Source organism: Brassica napus, chromosome C2, assembly GCF_020379485.1.
Source record: "Brassica napus cultivar Da-Ae chromosome C2, Da-Ae, whole genome shotgun sequence".
Classification (NCBI taxonomy): Eukaryota; Viridiplantae; Streptophyta; class Magnoliopsida; order Brassicales; family Brassicaceae; genus Brassica; species Brassica napus.
In genome coordinates this window covers 25507664-25531266 of record NC_063445.1, presented here as the reverse complement: position 1 = coordinate 25531266, position 23603 = coordinate 25507664, and the positions used below count along the sequence as shown (strand labels likewise).

The 23603-nt window shown below is 35.3% G+C and overlaps 2 protein-coding genes across 2 annotated transcripts; one reads left to right on the top strand and one right to left on the bottom strand.

The window, feature by feature from the left end:
* The first annotated feature begins 13572 nt into the window (after nt 1-13572).
* Nucleotides 13573-16629, top strand: LOC125581742 (abscisic acid and environmental stress-inducible protein-like). Its single transcript, XM_048747696.1, has 2 exons — nt 13573-13856; nt 13891-16629. The coding sequence occupies exons 1-2, from the start codon at nt 13634-13636 to the stop codon at nt 14178-14180; spliced, it is 513 nt and encodes a 170-aa protein (XP_048603653.1). The 5' UTR covers nt 13573-13633; the 3' UTR covers nt 14181-16629.
* Nucleotides 16630-17400: 771 nt separating this feature from the next.
* LOC106377130 (B-box zinc finger protein 21) lies at nt 17401-18977 on the bottom strand. Its single transcript, XM_013817310.3, has 3 exons — nt 18672-18977; nt 18177-18578; nt 17401-17922 (listed from the first exon to the last, which is right to left on the bottom strand). The coding sequence occupies exons 1-3, from the start codon at nt 18861-18863 to the stop codon at nt 17605-17607; spliced, it is 912 nt and encodes a 303-aa protein (XP_013672764.2). The 5' UTR covers nt 18864-18977; the 3' UTR covers nt 17401-17604.
* Nucleotides 18978-23603: the final 4626 nt, after the last annotated feature.

Below are 23603 nucleotides of genomic sequence, written 5' to 3'. Positions count from 1 at the left end.
ATTTATGTACACCCACATGTGTGATGTATATATATGAGGGAGATTGTGATGTGTTTGTTGTCTGACTATGCAATTGCGTGCTTGCTACGGATAACCATTTGTTGTGCATTAAGGTGATACACATTTAATTTGTTTGCAGAACTCATAATATGTAGAGATTGCAGGCGACAATTAATGATATTTTCTTATAAAACGCAAAAATGGTGTCGTAATTTAGATTATTTATATACATTTTCACTAGCTCAAAAAATGTGAAAGGTAATTCCAAAATAAGACGTGCTAGTATGTGTGGAATCTATTAAACGGACGGTCTGATATTGATCTTCCTTTCACGTTTCGTGGTTAGAAACTATTTGAATATCCAACTACTGATAATGCTCGATGATTTTTTTAATTTATTAGGGTTTGTTTCATTTTCATCCTTCAAGGTTGATAAGGGTTTTATTCGAATTTGTTATTGTCTCCCCTTTACGTGTTATCTTGACACATTTTCCCATTTAGTTGTCCCAATTTCATTACATCGAGCGTAGGGGCTTCTATGATTTTATTCAAGTTGTTTATTCAATACTCAAAGCCTCAAAGGAGTATCACACAACGTGTTACTTCATGCACGTTGTCAAACAGTATCATATAACTTTTATGGAAATTATAAAGTAAGTAATTGGTTAAGAGGTGTTGTTTCAATAGTATCAATTACGAATTAGAGATTTGTGCTACGTCTGGGAAAATACAGCTTGTGTTTTGAAAATCTCTCAAAATATCATCAAATATTGTCATTACTCTTAACCGCTGATGTTTTGAAAATACTTCTGATTCCGTTCGAGTCGGTCAGCTTCTCTGGTTCTTGGAGACTGTCTGTTGTAACAATTGTGAGAAGAAACAGATGCGGAAACAGATGAATAAAAGCAATGTAACTACGACACAGATATTTAACGTGGTTCACCCCTAGGGCTACGTCCACGGGCAAAGCGAGATCATATTATTGGAGGCGAAATTGAGTTTACAGAGTGCAAGTTTAGGGTTACTTCGAATACAAGATATATATAGTAACATCTCGCATCTAAAACCCTAAACTAAACGGACTCATGGGCTTAAGCCCACGATCAGATGTAACATCCATAATAACTTGATGCAACGCTCTTGATGCAACCGAGTCGGTATGATGTACATGATGTAACATCCATCGCCTAGATGTAACATCCAGATTCAAGGCATATCAACAATTCTCCACCTTGACTTGAATCCTCTCAATAACAGATGTACCAGATGCACTTTCAAGTGCCAAATGTACCAGATGCGCTTCTCTGCGCTAGATGTACCATCGCTCTCTTTGCCTCAGATGTCCCTTCGGACCAGATGTGCTGCTTAGACGAACCAGACGCCATTTAACGGTCAGATGCTCAACTAGAGCCAGACGTTCGTTATCAGCCAGATGTCCCAATAGACTAGACGTCCTTACGGACCAGATGTCCTTACAGACCAGATGCCCCGACGGGCCAGATTCCCCAACGGGCCAGATGCCCCAACGGGCCAGATGTCCTTGCGGACCAGATGTCCTTGCGGACCAGATGCCCCTTCGGGCCATATGCCCCTTAGGGCCATACTAACAGTTTGAGATGTTTAGCAAGTCTAAGCAATGCTTAAACTTGCTGTGAGGAACCGGCTTTGTGAACATGTCAGCAGGATTATCTGCAGTTCCTACTTTCTTCACTTCAATTCGCTTCTCATCTCTCAAGAAGTGATACCTCACATCAATATGCTTCGTTCTCTCATGATGAACCTGATCCTTGGCTAAGCATATAGCGCTCAAACTGTCACAATACACAGTAGCCTGATCTTGATGCAAACCGAGATCATTAACCAATCCTCTAAGCCATATTCCTTCCTTCGCAGCTTCTGTTAGCGCCATATACTCTGCCTCAGTAGTTGACAATGTCACTGTAGACTGTAAAGTCGCCTTCCAACTAACCACAGAGCCGCCCAAGGTGAACACATAACCGGTCATAGATCTTCTGCTGTCCACATCTCCAGCATAATCAGAATCAGAAAAGCCGGTTACCAATCGCGGATTGTCGCATCCATAGATGAGACCAACATCAGATGTACCCTTCAGATACCGGAAAATCCGCTTCACAGCTGCCCAATGCTCCTTCCCAGGTTGTCCCATAAACCTGCTAACCACACTGACTGCATGTGCCAGATCTGGTCTTGTGCAGACCATTGCATACATCAAGCTTCCTACAGCGCTAGCATAAGGAACTCGAGACATATACTCTGTCTCTTCTTCAGACTGAACCTCATACATGGTAAGATGAAGATTTGATGCACACGGAGTACTAATAGGTTTACATGAAGACATTTCAAACCTTGTCAATACCTTATTAATGTAGATCTTCTGTGACAAGAACAACTTCTTCTTCTCCCTATCTCTAAAGATCTCCATCCCTAGAATCTTCTTTGCTGCACCCAAATCCTTCATCTCAAATTCAGAACTCAGAAGCTCCTTCAGCTTCTTGATGTCACACATCTTCTCTGCAGCTATCAGCATGTCATCCACATAGAGCATCAAATAGATGAATGTGTCATCTTTCAATTTTCTCATGTAGACACAACAATCATAAGGACTTTTGATGTAGCCCAACTTGATCATATAGCTGTCGAATCTCTTGTACCATTGTCTGGGAGACTGCTTAAGTCCATAAAGGGACTTCCGAAGCTTACACACATAGTCTTCTTTTCCAGGAACTCGGAAACCATCCGGCTGAGTCATGTATATCTCCTCCTCAAGCTCTCCATGAAGAAACGCAGTCTTCACATCGAGTTGCTCAAGCTCCAAGTCCTGATGTGCTACCAGCGCTAGCAACACTCTGATGGAAGTATGTCTGACCACTGGTGAAAATATCTCATTGTAGTCTACTCCCTCTCTCTGACTAAAACCTCTTGCAACAACCCGAGATTTATACTTAACTCCTTCTGTCGGCGATGCTCCATCCTTAATCTTGTAGATCCACTTGCATGTAACAACTCTTCTCCCTGGTGGTAATGTGACCAAATCCCATGTATGATTCTTCTCATGAGACTCCATTTCGTCTCCCATTGCTGCATGCCATTTCTCATACTCGGGACAAGAAACAGCTTCCATGTAAGTGGATGGTTCATACGTATCCACTTCCTCTGCAACCTGAAGTGCATAACCCACCATATCATCAAAACGATATCTCTCTGGTGGCCTGACATCAACCCTTCTTGGTCGATCCTTCGCGATGCTACGCTTCGTAGCATCAGGCGGTTGAGTCTCCGTAGACTCCAACTGAACTTCTTCTACACGCTCCTCTTGATTTTCTGTGTGTTCATGCACATTGATCACGTCATGATCATCTCGCAGCTCCACCTGTTTATCAGTGCTACCTTTCTCTGCTTCAGAACTGGACCATGAGCTTCTAACCATAGATGCTTCATCGAAAACAACATTCCTGCTTAGAATCACTCGGTTTTCTGATGGAGACCAGACCATGTATCCCTTGACTCCATCGCCGTAGCCCATAAAAACTCCCTTCCTTGCTCTCGGCTCTAGTTTACCCTCACTTACATGATAGTAAACAGTGCAACCGAACACTCTTAGAAGTGAATAATCAGCAGATCTACCTGACCACACTTCAGAAGGTATCCTGCACTCGATGCCTGTGTGGGGACCGAGATTTATCAAGTAACAAGCCGTGTTGACTGCTTCAGCCCAAAACCGCTTCTCCAGACCAGCATTCGAGAGCATGCACCTTGCTCTCTCTAGCAATGTCTGGTTCATTCGTTCTGCTACACCACTTTGTTGTGGTGTTTCTCTGACTGTAAGATGCCTTGCAATCCCCGCATCCTTACAAAACTGATTGAACTCTGCTGAGCAGAATTCCAGACCGTTATCAGTACGAAGTCGCTTCACCTTCTTCTCTGTTTAATTCTCCACCAATATTTTCCACTCCTTGAAGCTACTGAACGCTTCACTTTTGTGCTTCATAAAAATTATCCAAGTCTTCCTCGAATAATCATCAATCATAGACACAAAATATCTGTGACCTTTCAGTGACTATACTCTGGATGGACCCCAACAGTCTGAATGGATGTAATCGAGTGTGCCTTTTGTTCTATGAATTGCCTTGCGAAAGCTCTTTCGATGCAGCTTCCCAAATACGCAGTGCTCACAGAACTCTAGACTCTTGGTCTTGTGACCACATAGAAGACCTTGCTTCGACAGAAGTTGCATCCCACGTTCACCATATGTCCAAGCCTCATATGCCACAACTTAGTCATATCTTCCTCTGAGATCTCTGGTGATGCAACATTTGCTGAACCTGTAACAGTAGTACCCTTCAGCAAATATAGAGTACCTTTCATGAAACCCTTCAGAACCACATTAGAACCCTTGCAGACATTCAGAACTCCATCACCACCCGAATATTTGAACCCTCTACTGTCCAGAAGACTCATGGATATCAAATTCTTCGTCATTGATGGAACATGCCTAACCTCGTTCAATGTGCAGAATCTACCATCATGTGTCATGAGCTTGATTGAGCCGATCCCAGCAATCTTGCAGACAAAATCATTTGCCATCTTAATCTTGCCGTCAAGTACCTCTGTGTACTTCGAAAACCACTCTCTCCTCGGTGTCATATGGTAGGATGCTCCTGTATCCATAACCCACACATCAGAAGAGTGTGTGTGTCCGTGCACAAAAAGAGCGATGTCACTATCAGACTTGGCTTCATCCTCAGCTACTGCAGCAGATCCAGACTGTTGCTCCTTCTTCTTCTTGGGACAGTCTGACTTCCAATGTCCCTTCTCTTTGCAATAGTTGCAAATATCAGTTGGCTTAGGACCTCTTGGAAACGATTTTCTGTCTTTCGACTTCCTTTTGTTCCCATGTCCCTTCACACCACCGACAAACAATCCCGAAGCTTGATTGTCTGTCCCTGAGCTGGATGCCTTATGGCGTAATTCCCGACTGTGAAGCGCCGACCTAACTTCTTCCAGTCTCACTGTATCTTTGCCAACAATGAATGATTGCACGAAGTTCTCGAAAGAGTTCGGCAAAGATACCAACAGGATTAGAGCAGCGTCTTCATCCTCCACCTTAACATTGATGTTACGCAGCTCCAGTAATATCGAATTTAACTTGTCAAGATGGTCGCGAAGCTCAATACCTTCTTGCATACGCAAGGCAAAGAGGCGTTGCTTCAGAAGTAGCTTGTTCGTTAGAGATTTTGTCATGTACAAGCTCTCCAACTTCTGCCACAAACTAGCAGCAGTTTTCTCATCCGACACTTCGATGATGATCTCGTCTGCTAGACACAACAAAATTGTTGAGAACGCCTTCTCTTCTAGAGTCTCCAAATCAGCTGCTTCAGATTTCTTCTCTGACAATGGTCCCCAAATGCCTTGTTGCTTCAACAACGCCTGCATCTTAATCTGCCAAAGACTGAAGCTATTTCTCCCATCAAACTTGTCGATCTTCGCTCTTATTCCAGACATCTTCTCACTAGATCACAACCCGAAGCTCTGATACCAGTTTGTTGTAACAATTGTGAGAAGGAACAGATGCGGAAACAGATGAATAAAAGCGATGTAACTACGACACGGATATTTAACGTGGTTCACCCCTAGGGCTACGTCCACGGGCAAAGAGAGATCTTATTATTGGAGGCGATATTGAGTTTACAGAGTGCAAGTTTAGGGTTACTTCGAATACAAGATATATATAGTAACATCTCGCATCTAAAACCCTAGACTAAACGGGCTCATGGGCTTAAGCCCACGATCAGATGTAACATCCATAATAACTTGATGCAACGCTCTTGATGCAACCGAGTCGGTATGATGTACATGATGTAACATCCATCGCCTAGATGTAATATCCAGATTCAAGGCATATCAACACTGTCCATGTCGAGATTCTCTTAACCGCTGGGTCATTCGGTTAGGATGCGTCTCGTGTTTTCCATGTGCTTGAACTCGTCATCCCAGCACTTGAGCAAAGCTCTTGGGCGCCCTAAGCTCTTGTGGATGTGTTCTTGTGGATGTGTTCTTCCGGCTCGTGTGGTGGCCCGGAGTGCAAAGTGTGGAGCTGCAGCTGCTTCTCGTCCTGTTTTGTGCAGTTTCTTGGCGCATGGCTCCTTGGAAGTTTTGCGTCCGAATAAATGTTTGGTCTTGTTAATGCGGGCGTACCGGGCCTCTTCAGTAGCTGTCTGTTTCGTGTTGGTGGATGCTTATGATGTCTATCTCGAACTGTTCTTGGTCGAGCCAATCATAAAGAGCGGATCATCGGAGAGACCAAAATTACCGGGTTTCGACTCTCGTTTTAATCATGGTTCTTCCTTTTGCAGCAAGCATTGGTACGGATTAGTTGAGACCTCCAAAGAGTGGCTTCTGCTTGTTGTGTCTGTCACTGTATTGTCATGATCGAGTCGGTGTTTAAGTTTTTATTTTATTTTCTCTGCTTCTTGTTGCCATTATACTTCTGTCAAAAACTGAAAAATTGGTAATAATAATCTTTACATTTTTACCAAAAAAAATAATAATAATATTGTCATTACTCATTACTATATACGTCTTACACCAATATTGTTTTTTTGGGGCTAGTATGTTTTATTTTCATTCAGCAAACCATCTTTGGTATTAAGACCGACTAAAATAAACTTATTATAATTGAAAACGGAAATTATTCCGTATTGGCTATGATTATTTGATAATTACCAGTTAAATTTCCTTTTTTGGTTAGTTTTGTGGGTCAAAGATGATAGGTCAGAATTATCATTTAATTATCATAATACTCTAAGAAATTAAAATTTGAAAATTTCACACCTTTTCTGTATATTTCTGCAATTAGGAAGAAAAGTACAGAAGCGTACCACGATCGTAGTTAGTGAACCGGTGAATCTAGAAGAATAAAAGAAAAGTCACGAAAGCTGAATCTTCGTCAGCATAAAAGGAGTCTTGTTGTAGTACCCAATGAGCTACTAGTGGGTAAATAATATACAAAAATACTTATAGAAAGAGAGAAATTACGATTAGAAAAATGATAATCCTCCAAGTGCTAAAACGACGTATACCAGTGGTGGTCCATTCTCATCCGGGGCAGCAGAGTATATAAGTAGATAACATATCAAAAGGGGCAACATAAAAAATCTTTGAACAATTACACTTACTTTTACAAAATCATGAGGGGCAGCTGCCCCACCCAAAACCTACCTAGATTCGCCACTGCGTATAACCAAACTTTTGTCCACTTGGAAAACCATATACAATGGATCTGTATATTATGAAAAAACAAAGAACTGAAGAAGCAGAGGGAAGGGGTCGATGTTCCGGACCACAAACTTGTAGTAATCAAACTTGGACTCTCCAACTGTTTCAAGTGTCTCACATGCCTTCCTAATTACATACTACGCTTTCTCCTTCTACAATTTAGCAATCTAAATACAATTTTTCTTAATTATTAATTTTCAAGAGTAAGAATTAAAGTTTCGATTTCACAGTTTTCCGTTTTGTTTTAAAAACACAATAGATTTAAAACTTAGTATTATACTAATTTATATGTCTTCCACCATCTTAGTTCTTAAGTAAACGAAACTAAACTAAATGTTGAGGTAGCATAATTTGTCTGCGTGTATAATTCATTTACTACATATACAATGTCGAAAAAAATCTAGAAAGAAAACAAAATCACGCGTATATTCTTGGGAAAAATGAATTAGTAGACGAGAGCGAGAGACAACAAAGGTAAGCCGTGACGGGTTTGTTGTTTGTGCAATAACAACGAGCCTGATAGATGAACAGTTAGCAAACACAGCAGCATGTGGTTGAGGATGATGGTTAAAAATAAGGACAGGTTGTAAATAAGGAGATCGATAAGGACTTAATGGTGTCTTGCTCGTACAAGGACAGTACTAGAACTCGTTACGGCTCCTCGATATTTAATATCTGGGATTCATCCAACAAATGCCAGCCTTATTTTCTTTTCTAGAATTTTTATGATGTGTAAATTCGTCTTCATCGTCAAATCTATTTCACCGTATTTTTGACCGACATAAAGTTGTTATTTGCTTTTAGGTAAATAAATACGTTTATAAGTAAATGCATTGAAATGTGACGATGGTGAAGGTTCCTAACGAATTGCGAATCTCTTCTTATTAGAATGAAACCAAACTTCGTATGTTCCATTCCATCAACGAGATTGGTCACTGACAACTGAAACTTTTTTATTTATTTTTTCAATTTTTTTGTAGAAACTAGAAACTATTCTAATTCTGTTAGGTCCCACAACAGCGACGTAGTTGGCATAAACTGAATACACATAGGACCATCGTGTATATTTTAAAGCGAATTTTCAAGACACAACTAACCATACATCAACTTTGGCCAATGTGCCATTTTTGTTGTTTATTTTTAATAATATAAAATGTGACTTAGACTACCAAAGATAATTTTATATGTTCGAAATAAACGTAATGAGAAAGATATTTGACTAAAAATAAAATATACATTCTAAAAAAATGCAATTTAAAACAAGGAAAATTTGAAACTATAACAAAAGAAAACAACTATATTTCATCAACTAACCATTTCACTCCCTCTTTCCTCATTTTTCTTCCTATATCTTTCTACCCTCTTACGGCAAGACTAATATTTTCTCCCAATATACTCATTTCGCAAAATAATTTTGGGTCAAAAGTACAAGTTTTTGCTAACTAATAAATAAACTACCCGACCGCTCCTTATTAACCACCCTATACAATGTTCGATTTTATTATTATGAACAAAAGTAGGTACATACATCACATTAATTGCATTTTCACCCCTTCAAAACTGTTTAACCTTATTACAATTGTATGTCAAAACCCCCACACAATATTGATGTGTTCTATCGTTTTGGGAATTTATTCAAGATTTATATAGTTATGCTATAGGGTTTTTGTTTACCTACACTTGCGCCATTTTATACTATGGTAGAACTTAAAGTTGAAAATAGATGATTTATTAATATTTACAAGAGACATCATAAATCTGTTGTAGTCTAGCTGGTGAGGATACACGGCCTTCACCTGAGAGACCCGGGTTCGGGTACCGGCAACGGAGGTATTTTTCAGTTTTTATATGTGCGGTCTCAAACTTCACTATTTGGCCATTTCAGATAAAGTCGTAGCTCGGCCCAGGCAATAAGCCCAGCCCAGAAACAAAACTCTATAGAAGGGATATCTGAACGAGTTTCTCACATGGATAAGGAGCATCTCCAAATGCCTCCTTATTTTATTTTAAGGTTCGGGGAAACTTCAAATATAAAGTTTGAGAGTGTTTTTCTCTAAAAGCAAAACATTATATTAAACTTTAAAACTTTTATATTTTACATAACGGTCCTTATATTTAACAAACTTAACTAAAAACATAAATCTTTTATAATAACTATAAAGTATACAACAAAGATATTATAAACAAAACTATAAATATTATATTAAAATATTCCACGTAAAAACATACAAACTAATTCATTAAATTTAAATAAGTTACATAATTCAGTATAATAACTTCCGTAATGATCACATATATGATCAATTAAGGCATTTCGAAATGATAAATGCACTTTTTATTTTGTATCTTGTATTCATTTTTTGTATTTTGTATTTGTTTGATGTAATACTATTTTTATATAATATTTGTCTTATTAATAAAATGTTTTGTATTAAAAATGAGTAAAATGATTAAATAAGAAAGTTAATAACATTATGTGAAAGTTACAAAAGTAAAAAGACTAGAAAGTAAGAAACCTTAAATATAAGGTTTTGTACAGTAAAACCTTATATTTGAGGTTTCACTGTACAAAACCTTAAAATTTAAGATTTGAAGATTGCTTTTAGAGTAAACCTTATATTTGAAGTTATAAGGGGGCTTTTGGAGATGCTCTTATAGAAGGGAGCATGAGCCCATGGTGCTTTCAGGTCTTTTTTGGCTCGAGCCTTTGTGTAGTAGTAATCACACTGTTGGTAATGCCGAGCTGTCGATGCAGCCACAATACTACGTGCTTATGACTTGGACTTGCTTAACAACTTCTCAACTCTCATGCCTTCTTCTCTCTCTTCTACTTGTTACCAAGATGATATGATTAGTCTCGGTGTTTGTTGTTTCTTTACCTGAGTTGATAGCGTTAGGTTGGTTTTAGTTTAACTGTTCGCTTCCATACATACTTTGGGGATGAATGTATCATCTTACTACTGCGATGATGTGATCGTCACAATTTATTGTTAGAGATTCCTCAGAGCCGTGCTTACCATGGATTGAAAAAAGCTTATGCCTTAGCGCCAACCAATCATCCCCATAGTTTTAGGTAGATTTGACCCGATTTGAATTTGACTTCATGTTTTCAATGAATGCGTTTTTCCTAATCAATTTCAATATGTATTAACTAAAATGCTAAGAATATTTTAACGAACAAAATCTAGGGTGAACCTTTAAATTCACATCTACCAATCAAAGTGCCACGTACATAATTAATTAAAAAATATTAAATTTATTTAAAAATAATTAAAAAAAAAAGAAAAACATCAATCTTAACGACGATAACGCTGCTAGCTAAACCGTAAACCCTAAATCTTAAATTCTAAATCCTAAATTTTAAATCATAAACCCAAACCCTATACCCTAAACCCAAATCCTAGACCCTAAACCCAAATTGTATACCATAAACCCAAACTATATACCTTAAACCCAAACCATAAACCCTAAACCCAAACCATATACCCTAAACCTAAATTCTAGACCCTAAACCCAAACCTTATAGAATCTAGGATTTGGTTTAGGGTTTACGGTTTGAGTTTTAAGTACAAGATTTGGGTTTACGGTATACGGTTTGGGTTTAGGGTCTAGGATTTGGTTTAGGGTTTGGATTTAAGGTTTACGGTTTGGGTTTAGAGTATACGGTTTGGGTTTAGGGTCTAGGATTTGGGTTTAGGGTATAGGGTTTGGGTTTAAAATTTACGGTTTAGAGTTGAAAATTTAGGATTTCGGGTTTACGGTTTAGCTACTGGCGTCAGTGTTGTTAAAAATTAACATTATTCTTTTTTTTTAGTTAATTTTTAAATAAATTTAATATTTTTTAATTAATTATCTATATGTCAGATTGATTGGTCCTAGAAAGAGAAGTGAATTTAAAGGTAACCTAAGTTTTGTCCACATCTTGACCAATCCATCGCGCTCCTTCCACTCCTTTTTTGTTTCTGGAGTCGGGGTAGAAGAGCCATCGAGGTGTTGAACTACACCAAAGCTGACACAATGGGTCTCAAAGAGCTCACGCCATTTGTCATAGTTGAGCTTACTCATATCAAGGGTGATTGGGATGTAGGCCTTGATTTGAGAGATCCCGTAGGGCTTATCGTTGGCGGTGAGAGCAGCCATGACAGGGAGGAAGGAGAAGAAGAGAGGAAGAGATGATTCGAGAGAGAAGAGAAAGAGAGCGGAGATTTGGATCGAGCGCTTAGCTTGGAGGCTAGGTTAAAGCGTCTGATACCATGTAAGTTGGTAAATCCCTGTTTCCTATTCATTAGTAATGAGAAGAATATATAGGATACAATAGAGGAGTCTAGAGAATATCTAAGTGTATCACAAAGATATTTACATATCTAATCATATATTCTAACATTACGGTCCAACTTACAGTTCTGATTTTCGTTTTGCTTTCCTTACCATAAGTTAGTGGTTGTATTTTTATTTATACATTAATATGATAGTTTGATGAAAGAGTTCCTAGAAAAAAATATGTTTTAACATACATATTTTATCTATCATCATTTTCTAAATGACTAAATGTTGTATACTTTATCTACCATTATTTTTATTCATTACTTTGTTATTATCACTTTTATTTGTATTATTTTTATCATTTGCATTTAGATGATTATTCTATTTTTCTAAAATACCAAATTATTATTTTAGCTTTCTCTAAAAACCAGTTTTCTACTTATGATTTAGCCTTTAGTTTTAAGTTACAAATTAAAAATGATTTTTATCGCAATTAAAATTTATATTTTCTATTACATATTATAAATTTTTATTTTAAAAATTCACCTTCGGCCCCCAAAAGTCCTCCCACGGCACTAACTCGGTTTTTTCTTGTTTAGGGGACTGGAGGCTGTGCAACAAGTGCTTCAAACCGGGGCATCTCGCTGCGGACTGCACGAACGACAAGGCATGCAAGAACTTCCGGACGTCCTGTCACTTAGCTCGTGCTTGCTAGAACGATCCAGTCTGAAACATCTGCAGCAACTAGGGACATGTTGCCAGACAATGTCCCAAAGGGGACAGCATTTACTCTGACAGAGAAAGCAGCAGGGTTCGAGGTGGTGGAATGCAAAGAGCCAAAGAGATGGATTGAGTAAAATGGGAAGAGACGGTGCTGGTTCTATGATAATATGTCACAACTGTGGTGGCCGAGGACATATGGCTTACGAATGCCCATCTGCTCGGCTCGCTAGCTGTGGAGTCCGCCGTTACTGAAGTTCTAAAATCAACCAATCGAAATTTCATTCTTCTTCATACTCTTTAGGTTCATGTTTGGTGATTTTAAGCTCTGCTCTCTTGTTTTACTTTGTATTTTTTACTTGGAATGAGTCAAAGTTGGTTTTGTGAGATTTTAGACATTGATTGTGTTATATGAAATTTGAAATAGATGGAGAGTTCTAAGTTTTCAGAATCCATTTTTATTACAAAACATTGCTTATCAATCTTGAATTATTGAAAAGGATTGGTTTAAGGAGGATAATCTTGTGGTATGCAAGTAAATGTATTTTGTGAGCTAGCCATTCATAGTGATCTCCACTTATTAGCTGATCCGATCTCGAAGTAAACTGTAAAATTAAGAGTTAGTTGTATCTATTAAACAATTCGTAAAGGATCAAATTGATTATATACAATGAAACTCTTAGTGGGAGTCTGGAGATAAACGGTGGACCAGTTTCATGACGAAGTAGATGAAATAAAATTGGATAACTTTCAAGGTAAGTATAAATAACCGTACCAAATACTCCACAAATACAAACTTGCAAAAAATGTTTGATTGAATATAATGCGTTAGTCATTGCCTAAGTTTTCTTTTTGTAATGTTGACAAAAAAGAAGAAAAAGAAAGATGTTCATTGAAGGAGAAGACAGAGTTTTGATTGGTTGCTACCACCACTAGTAGTGTTATATAAGGGATCTCTGTTCTTCTTCTTTGTGTATATAATAACTTTAAAATTAGTTTTTTGTTGGTTAACTAGGAAGAGTTGATCATAGGAATATTTCGTAAGTCTTTATAAGAAACCTTCTGTATTGAGCTAACTAATTATGTCAATATTCGTTTGTAAAAAAACACATAATAAGTTGACAAAAACATTATTACGAGCGTCTTCTTTTCATCATCTTCAGGTCAAAACAAATACTATTATTGTAGGACCAAAACATTATTCTTGGTAGGACCAAACCTAACTGTCAGTGAGAAGTTTTTTTTTCCATTTTAAGGTTGAAAAACAAATGGACTATAAAGAGAGGACCAAAGCGAAGAAGGTGTCATATCAAATCAAAGAAAACAATAAGAACTTTGTGGAAAATCAAGAAAAATGAAGACGAGTTCGTCATTGATGATTATCTTTCTCCTCGTACTGATCTTGCAAACTAACAAACTAGAGAGTGGGCATGTCCATTCCACTGATCAAGACACAGTCAAGAACATCTACAACAACATTGATAAAAGCAACATAACCGCCAAAATAGTTCTCAAGGACAAGAAAATATCAAGTCATGGTGGAGGAAGCAATAGCTATAGATGGGGAGGTGGCGGCGGTGGAGGAGGAGGAAGTGGCGGGAGGAGGACGAGGAGGAGGAGGTGGTGGTGGTGGAGGAGGAGGAGGTGGTGGCGGTGGGGGCGGAGGTGGTGGATGGGGATGGGGAGGAGGTGGTGTTGGTGGTGGTGGTAGAGGATGGTACAAATGGGCTTGTGGCGGCGGAGGAGGAAGAGAAGGAAGAGGAGAATTTGTGAAAAGAGAATATGCAGAGTGCAAGGGAAAAGGGAAATGTAGAGGAAAGAGATTGGAATGTCCTCAACATTGTGGAGGTTTTTGTTTTTATGATTGTCTCTTTCTCTGCAAACCGCATTGCCGTCGTTAGAGAGATATATTGCTTGTTTTCTGCGATCCTATTTTCTTTTCTGGTTTCTTTGTTTTTTTTTTGTTGTTAATACCCTAATTTCTTCTTTACTAATCTTTTCAAGCTTCTTGAGAGCCGACAACGAAAAAAAGCCGTAATATTAGGATCTTGAGTCATTTACGGCTTTTAATTTGTAGTTCTTTTGGCTTTAATTTCTGTAATGAACGAAGAGTTCATGAATAAACATTTTGATTCATTTATTGACATTAAGAGCATTTAGTGAGTTTCTTTTTGAGAAAGAGGGAGTTTCTTTTATTAATAAGAGGAACTCAAAGCAAAGTTCATACAATTGTAGAGTTCAAGAGGAGTAAAACTCATCTCTATAATAGAATTCTTCTATTTTAGAAGTAAAAATAGAAAAATACATTGGAGATGGTTTAAGAATATGTAATGTATTCAAAGTCTCAGTCTTCTATCTCTTGCTTTCTTTTATAGGTCTTCAACAGTGGATCGTAATGGCGACGTGATCTCCGGCGAGGATCAGGTACCTTTGCAGTCGTTTTCAATACTTTAACCTCCGCTATACTATAGTTTGAAAGTATTAGCTCGGCATGGACTGTCTCTTGAGATTTGCATGAGCCTCAGATCTTCATGAGCCTATTGTCTTCTTACGAACTTAAAATACACCAGATCGGATTCTCGGACGGGGTACGAAGGGGTGAATTCCGCCTCCAACAACCACAACAACCAGTCCAGTGTACTATTATCATGTCTTGGTTATTGTTTAACGTACATCTAAAAGATACATCTCAGTATTTTGTAAGAAATATCTCGATATATCATGAATATTGGATCATAATGGTTACTGATGAAAATATCCAAATATATCGAATTATATGACCGTAAAAAAGAAGTCATCAAAAAGTTCGAACGAAATCTTTCTCGAGGGCATTCAACTTTAACCATTCATCTTTTAAGCATGATTTCTGGCTGACATGAGTATAAATGCAACAACTTTTAATAATGAAGCATCTAAAGAACACTCAATGCAACAAGAAAAAAGGTTTCGACAAAGAGTCAGTTTTCGTGTGTTAAAAATTGTTTCCTCTCTCTCTTCGAAAGTCCCTCTCGCCTCTCTCTTCAAAACCAAAAGAAGTCCTAGTTCGTTTGGTCCGGCGGCTGGTTGCGCAAGCGCCGACGTCGGAGCCTCATCCTCTTCCCTTCCTCTTTTCTCTTTGCTCTATCCATCTGTCTCCTTCTTGCCGTCGATATGTTTGGATTTGTGGTTGGAGTCTAGCCGGCGGTCCTCTAATTCTGTTCCGGAAAGTCTTAGATCCGTGGTCGGTTGCCTCTTTTCTGGAGATTCAGCGAGGCGGTGAGGGTTCATGGGTGGCTAGAGTCGGTTTTTAGGGTGAGATGTCGGCGGATCTACTTTTCTCTCTTTAGATCTGTTCGTCGTTCTCCAAGCTTGAGGCGCGTGAGGTTTGCGACTTACTCTCTCCTCCTGTTCTTGTATATGTGTGCTTGCAAAGAGTTTGTCTTTGTTGTGGAGTGGAGCTCAAAGGTCTCCTTCTCCCTGAGGCTCGGCGTCTTGTCTCCGGGGAAGGTCTCTCTTTCGTTCAGAGAAGACGGCAGTGTTCGTATGTCGGCGCGTGCACTGAGCTCTTGGTGGTCGTGTGGCTGTCGGAGCTTGGAGGTTGTGGTTCTGATATGTCGTCTATGGCATGGTCTACTATACCCTTGGCGGTTACTCTCCACTTGTATGTCCTTCTCATGTTCCTGGTCCAATGTTGTGCTCTTGCCACCTTGCTAGTGGTGTTGAGCTTCGTCAGTATCGCTCCGTTCGATTTGGTCTCGTTCTCCAGCGAGTTCAATCACAGGGCGCAAGGAAGGTCGGCTCAGGTTCTCTTAGTCGAAGCAAGGCGTCGTATGGTGGATTCAATTGGGTCAGTTGGTGAAGCTTGCGTCGTGGAGACTTGATGCAGAGAGGGTCATCCCAGTGCCATAGAGGACTACTTGGTCTTCTTGGTAGACCGTCTCTCCTTTTTTTGCAGGTACTGATGAGTTTGGTCTAGGATGTCTCCATCTCAACTCGTCCTTTGGTGTGCGGTCGTGTATATCTCCGGCTATTGCTTATGACCATTCGTGGTTTGTCGCTCTCAGCCATCCGTGGAGGTATGCTATATATGTAATGTTTGTGCTTAAGAGACTGCAATTGCTTCAGTTAGAAAGAGAGTGGGATGGTTCTGCTCTCTCCCGGATTAACCTGGTGCGGTAGTGATGATGGAAGGCTCCGGAGTTGTGCCCACAACTTGGCTGTGTGGCCGATGAGTCAAAGCTACTACTCTTATGGTTGTACCGATTTTTTGCTCAATTTCTAGTTGGATGTAATTGCAATGATGCCCATTTGGGATGTTAATGAAAAATATATATATTTACAAGAAAAAAAAAAGAGTCAGTTTTCAGGTAATCAGAAGCAAATGATTGATATAAATGAAACAATATGGGCCTGAATTAGTTGGGTCAGTTTAGCACAACGAAGATGACGAGTCTTTTCTAACCAAGACCAAGTCACACCAACACACATGAATGGAACAAATAAAACCGAAAAACGAGCTATATACACGACATCAACCATCCTGTATATACGTACTCACGTACGATTCCCTTCGCAAACCACACTTCAAAAGCCCCCTTATTAGGAGTAGTAGAAAGCAACTCAACTTCTACGTCCCAACCGTGAATACGAACAATATTTCTTCTTTTTTTTTTTTTTTGAAAAAGGGCTTGTGAATACGAACAATATGGTCACTGATTTTGGGCGGATTGGTTTCAACTCGACTCATGATGCTTTCTTACTACCTTTTTCCACTTAGTTTGGTAATGAAAACAAGCTAAGGACGTGTTGGTAGTTTATATGAATAGTTTTTGCTGCCATAGAGACGTGTCTTTAGTTATAAGAGATTTGGAGGCATATTCACTAAGAAACAAATATATGCCGATGGTGATGGGCACGTGATGATGAATCTATCTCCATTATATTGCTCTTTTCATATCTTTATTTCTGAATAAATATCAACCAAATCCAAGAACAATCCTTTCCCCCGTATGGGAAAGGCAGAAAATGAAAAGTCTTCCTCACAAACAAAAATACACCACTAGATTTCATACATAGAATTTGGAACTAACATTAACTTTTGACTTATTTCTCCTGATAAATGAAAATAATGTAGATGATATATAATTAAAAATAATTATTTTTTTCACTGAAGTCTTGCTTCAACACACAAATGTCTAGCTCCATGATTCACAAAATAAGTCATGGAAATTTTTACATGAAAACTTATTAGGATTAGAAAAAAGCATTTGCATAAAACACGAGAACAAAACCCCCTAAAATCAAGAAGATCAAAAGGAAAAAAACCAAACAAAGACCACATGTCAATTACCAGAAAGATTTGGACCTTTTGTTAGAAGGAAGAGTAGTAGGATGACTAGAAGCAGCGGTAATCTGTGGGACAGTGAAGCCACCATCATCATCATACCATCTCTTGTTCTGTCCTTGTTGTTTCATGTTTTGTATTGGAGCATACATCTGCACTTCTGGTGATGTTTCTTTGTTGTTGTACATCCCAAACTGAATATTGTTGTTGTCCTGAGAAAAGTACTGATTTGTGTATGAAGAAGGAAGAGTCTGTGGAATCTGAGGGACCCAAAGCCCCATATTCTTAGATTGAAGTGACACTCCATCATCATCACCACTCTGCAATTACAAAAGAAAACACACAGAAAAGGGAAAAAAAATTCAGAACTCTATACAATACCTAAAGTAGAAAATATCTATCCACATCTATAAAGTAGTTTGTGACTTTTATGTATCTCAATTAGATCTGATATGATACGATATCACGTAAACCGAGGAAATGAAAGGGATGATATATTCAGTCACTAAAGTTACAAATAAAAATCAAATCTTGATTAACAGAACTTGATTAGAGAGAAAAACAAGAAACGAACCTTAGAGAAACCAAAAGGAGGAAGAGAGGAATCAAGAAAGTCCTCAACGTGCCAACCAGGTAACGCATCGATCAAATACTCTGAAATCGTGCTTGTGGATCCCAACTGATTCACTGCCGCATCACCTCCTATCTTCGAAGTAAGTTGGATCTTGGAGCTGTTGCTCTGAGGAGCTGAGAGAGGTTTCTTGGAAGAACGGGGTCCAGGGACAGAACAATCTTGACTGCTTGAAAAAGATTCTGAAGTAGGTTTATACACAGAGGATGTTGCAGAGAGCTTAACCCCTGTGAGAAGAAACCTATCGTGTTTCTTGACTTGTTCGTTGGCGGAGTGTATCGATGAATCACAATCTTTGCATAAAATAGCCCTGTCTTGTTGACAAAACAACAGAGCTTTTTTCTCCTACAGTTTAACAAAAAAAAGAAAGAAATGGATTTAACAAGGGAAGTAGACAAAACCCATGTCTTAAAATCTTGACAAGAAACTGATAGAGACCTGACAGATGTCACAGATAGGAGAGGAGTTGTTGGAAGAAAAAGGATTGAGGAGAGAGAAACGGAGATGTTTGGAAGCGAGTTTGTTAGCGTGGTGGACTCGGTGGTCGCAGCCGCCGCATAGAGACGCTTCGTCGGCGGTGCAAAACACCGACGCTTCTTCTTTGTCGCAGACGTCGCACCTGATCTTCATCAGTCGAATCGATTAAGAGAGAGAAAGAGATGAAGAGAGAGCTTAGAAGGAGAGAACAGAAGATGTGAAGTTTTGTTAGAGTTCTGTGATAAAAGGAGAGAGAATATGAAGTAATAAAGGACCTAATATAAAAAGAAAGAGCCCATACTATATAAAATTAAGTATTAAATTTAAATATATAATTACTTTTAAATATATATTTCATAATCCTTTATATATAAATTGAAAAACATTATGGCAAGTTTTGGTAGCCACATATCACTCACGATAATTCTTAGAATCCTTAAAAAAATAAGTTTGTTAATCTATATATATATTATACTTTTTATTAAAATAACTATCAAATTAATTAATATTGTACAAAAGAATATTCTCCATGATTTTCTTAAATAAAAGTTATGGAATTAACTAATATGATTAACATATATATGACAATTAATGATTATGATTAATAAAGATTTGATAACAATTTTTGTATTCTACCTCTTTTTTTTAATTTTATATTATTAAAAAATTAAACAATCACATTAACTATATAATAAAAAAAAAACTAAAAATGTTAAAAGTTTCACATTGAAAATTTTTTGATCAATGGTTTAAAATTTTCTTTAATACAAGACACAATTGATCATAAAATCGTACGAATATGAAGTCTAATCATATTATATATATATATATTTTTTTTTAGTAGCATTTAAATTAAACTATATACCATATAAAAATACATAAATATGTTAATTTTGAAATTTGCACTGGAAAAATAATTTAGACCTTAATATTTTACTTTTGAAATTTGCATTGAAAAAAATCTCACATTAAAAATTTTGTGGTTAATGGTTTAAATGTTTTGTTAAAAAAATATACATATGTTAATAAAATCATATGAGTACGAAATTCAATAATAAATATTTATATTAAAATATACAATATATCTATGTAAATATCATTGAAATTTAATTATATAGTTTATAAAATAAATAAAATAATTATTATGATTTATTTACCTAAATTATTATTATAAATAAACAAGAGGTATTGATTTTGATTTATGTGCTGACTCTAATTTAGTTATATATATATACTACGTAAATGAACATAAAATAAATAATAATATGAAAAACCCACTTGTATACATAATGTTCATTCAATGCAAGACGCAGATCTTAATCTAGTTTATTTACTAAAATAACAAGACTACTTTATTTAGAAGATAATGCATATTGTTTCTATGATATTTGTTTACACGTTTTGATTTTAAAATTAATTATTATTTTTATCGATTTGATAGGTATTAGAATAATTTGTATTCAATTTAAGTGTTTTTTTAATGTTCTGTTTCAAATTTTTCTTTTTACTTCAAATATATAAAAACTGAACCAATATAACCTGAATAACAAATGATTACTTTCTCAATTTTATGATGCAATAACAATTTAAACCAAACCTAAAGTATTAGTATCTAAACCTGACTAATAATAATAAAATATTAGAATGAGATCTAGAATATAAATTTGAAAACTGAAAATTTGAAATACCAACACCAGACCTGCCCATTTAGAAATAAACTAGGTGATAATCTGCGTTCTGCGCGGAGTGAAACTTAAATTTATACAATTACAATAGTTACTTTTTACAAATTAAAGATTGTTTTTGTAAAGATTTTTTCTTACTTAAAGCATATATAAATCTTGAATGGCAGATTATGTATATTTTGTTTGTCATTCTGTTGTTCTTTTTTAACAATATAAAAACACTCAGACTAATAATAATGTGATATTTTTTAATGTGATATAGAAAATGAAGGTGTGTTCACTCATCTTTCCAAAACAAGTTATTTACCATTTATCTGTTCAAAATAATTTTGGTTTCTCTTATTTACATCAACATATCTTAATATATATATATATACTATTAAAGCAGGATCTTATTGTCATAATTACCTTAGGGGCACGTTTCCTTCACTAACATTGCATGTTTCATTAAGGGCAATTAAGTAATATTAATAACAAATCTATATTGGGTCATTATTTTTGGATCCAGCCCAAATCAAATCTCTCTTGGGCCATTTTGGCCTATTAAAAAATCAGATTCAATTCTCACTTTTTTTTTTCTTTTGGACCATTGAGTCCAAGTTCAAATAATTTTTTTTCAACTATTCTTAATTATTATTTTTTTCTTTTCTTAATATAATTTAAGCATTCATAAAAATAATTGAATTTTTTTATTGAAAAGTATAAATATTTATTAAAAGTATATAATTTTTTAATTAAAATATTAACCCCATAATAAAATTAATTTATCAGAGTTATACCAACTTAATTCATTAAAAAAATAAAGTTTAATTTTTTTAACATAAATAGTCATTTAAAATGAAATACGATAAATAAAGATAAAATTTATAACTCTTTTATAAAATAAAACACAAATATATGAAAATGTGACATTTACTAAATATTTGTCAATTGAAGAAAAAAAATAAAATAAATCCGCGCTTTGAAAGCGCGGGTCAAAATCTAGTAATCTATTAAAACAGAATCACAAAATTGGATCCAACTTGATTCTAGCTAGAATATTTTTTTTAAAAACAATGCTTTATATATTTCTCTTAACCTATACTATTACTAACTACTCAATTTAAATATAGCCTAACTATAGCTACAAATATCTGCGATTTGTTTTTTGAAATAATGTGAACTTCCATATTTTACTAACTAAAGATTCTTAAATAACCAATTAGATTTACTTAATCTCTAATATTATATTTCCTAAATCCTTTTAAAAACATTTCCAAAATCCCGTCAAGAATAGTTACCACCAAATATTTAGTATTTTTAATATGAATATTTAATTGAAGTTACCTAGTTTCTACTCATATGATTTTATTAACATTTGTATATTTTCTGAAACAAAAAAATTAAATCATTAATCACAAAATTTCCAATGTGAGATTTTTAATAGTTTTAATAATTTATAATCGTTTTAAAAAATTCAATGTAAATTTCAGAATTAAAAAATTCAATGTAAATTTCAGAATTAAAATATTCAGGTCTCAATACGTTTTAATGCAAATTTAGAAATTACCATATTTATGTATTTTATATCGTATATATTTTAATTTAAATACTATTCAAAAATATATAATCTGAATATCTTTTAACTGAAACTTCATATTCATATGATTTTATGATCATTTGTAGCTTTTATAACAAAAGAAAAATAAAACCATTATTCACAAATTTTCATTGTAAGAATTTTAAATGTTTTAGTAATTTATAGTCGTTTTAAAAAATTCAAAATATAACATATAAGAAAAAAAAATTATTATATAGTTAATATGATTGTTTAATTTTTTAATAATATAAATTAAACAAAAACGATGGAGGATACAAAAACTATTATCAAATCTTTATTATTCAAAATCATTAATTGTCGTATATATGTTAATCATATTTGGTAAATTCATAGTTTTTATTTAAGAAAGAATGAAAAATATGCTTTTATGCAATCAATTTGATAGTTAATTTAATAAAAAGTATAATAAATATTTATGTGGACTAACTTATTTTTCTATAGATTCTGAGAATCATTTTAGTGATGACACATGGCTACACTTAAAGGTTGTAATGCTCATCAATTAATATATAAGAGATACTTCGAGAAGAAACAAAACTATATAATGTAATAAATTAATGGTAAAGCATGATATTATTTAATGGGAAATTGCCAAAAATATCACATTCATAATGCTACTTTTGATGTTTATTTTAACCACTTTTACCCTCATTTTTTAAGAGAGAAAAATAAATTTATAACCCTAGGATTAACTAATCTAGATTGGTTTAGAGTTGAAAAGTAGGATAAGATTTTTGGAATGTGGAGTTTAGGGTTCTAATAAATATATAAATAAATATATAAATTGTTTTTAAATAGTTTCAAAAATAATTTTCGAATTTCAAAAAGAAAATGTGAAAAACAAATAGGAAAAAAAATTCAAAAAATATAAAAAGTTCAAATTATGTATAATTTGAAAACATAAAAAAATTATTTTTCAATTTTTCAATTTATTTAAATATTTATTTATTATATATATAGAGTAAGGATATAAGAGTCTTTTGTCTCTTAATGAAAAAAGTATTTTTGAAAATTTCTCTTGAATGATGGTAAACATGAATAATGGTACAACAAAGTTGTAAGAATGAAAATTCCCTTATTTAATGGGCCAATAAGGAGTTGGCGTATAAATCCACTCTATTGAAATAGAGTCCTATTTAAAATTTACCTCGGCATGTTTTAAATTTGGACATATTAAATATGTTGTGACTTAATATTATTAAATCATTTAAATTATGGACCTACCTAAAATAACTCAATCTAATTAAGATAATATTTGGTAACTAAAATATTACCGCATAACTACCTCCTTAAATATTGCCTACTATTTATTGTTATTTAAATTTCGCTTACACGTAGAAATTTTAAAACAAAGGTTTGTATTATGATAGAAAGAAAGTTTGATAAATGTGGAATCACATACCATATTCTTATATATTCACCCTTACATAATTTTAATTTTATAGATGAATATATATTTATATATATATATATATTCAGTAGTATCTAATCCTAATTTTCCCGTGTATTTTGTAACCCTCCTATCCTACCTCACTAATATTATTTAACCTTCTTAACGTTCCAAACGTGACATACCTTTTGAATCTTATAATATAATTGCTATACCTT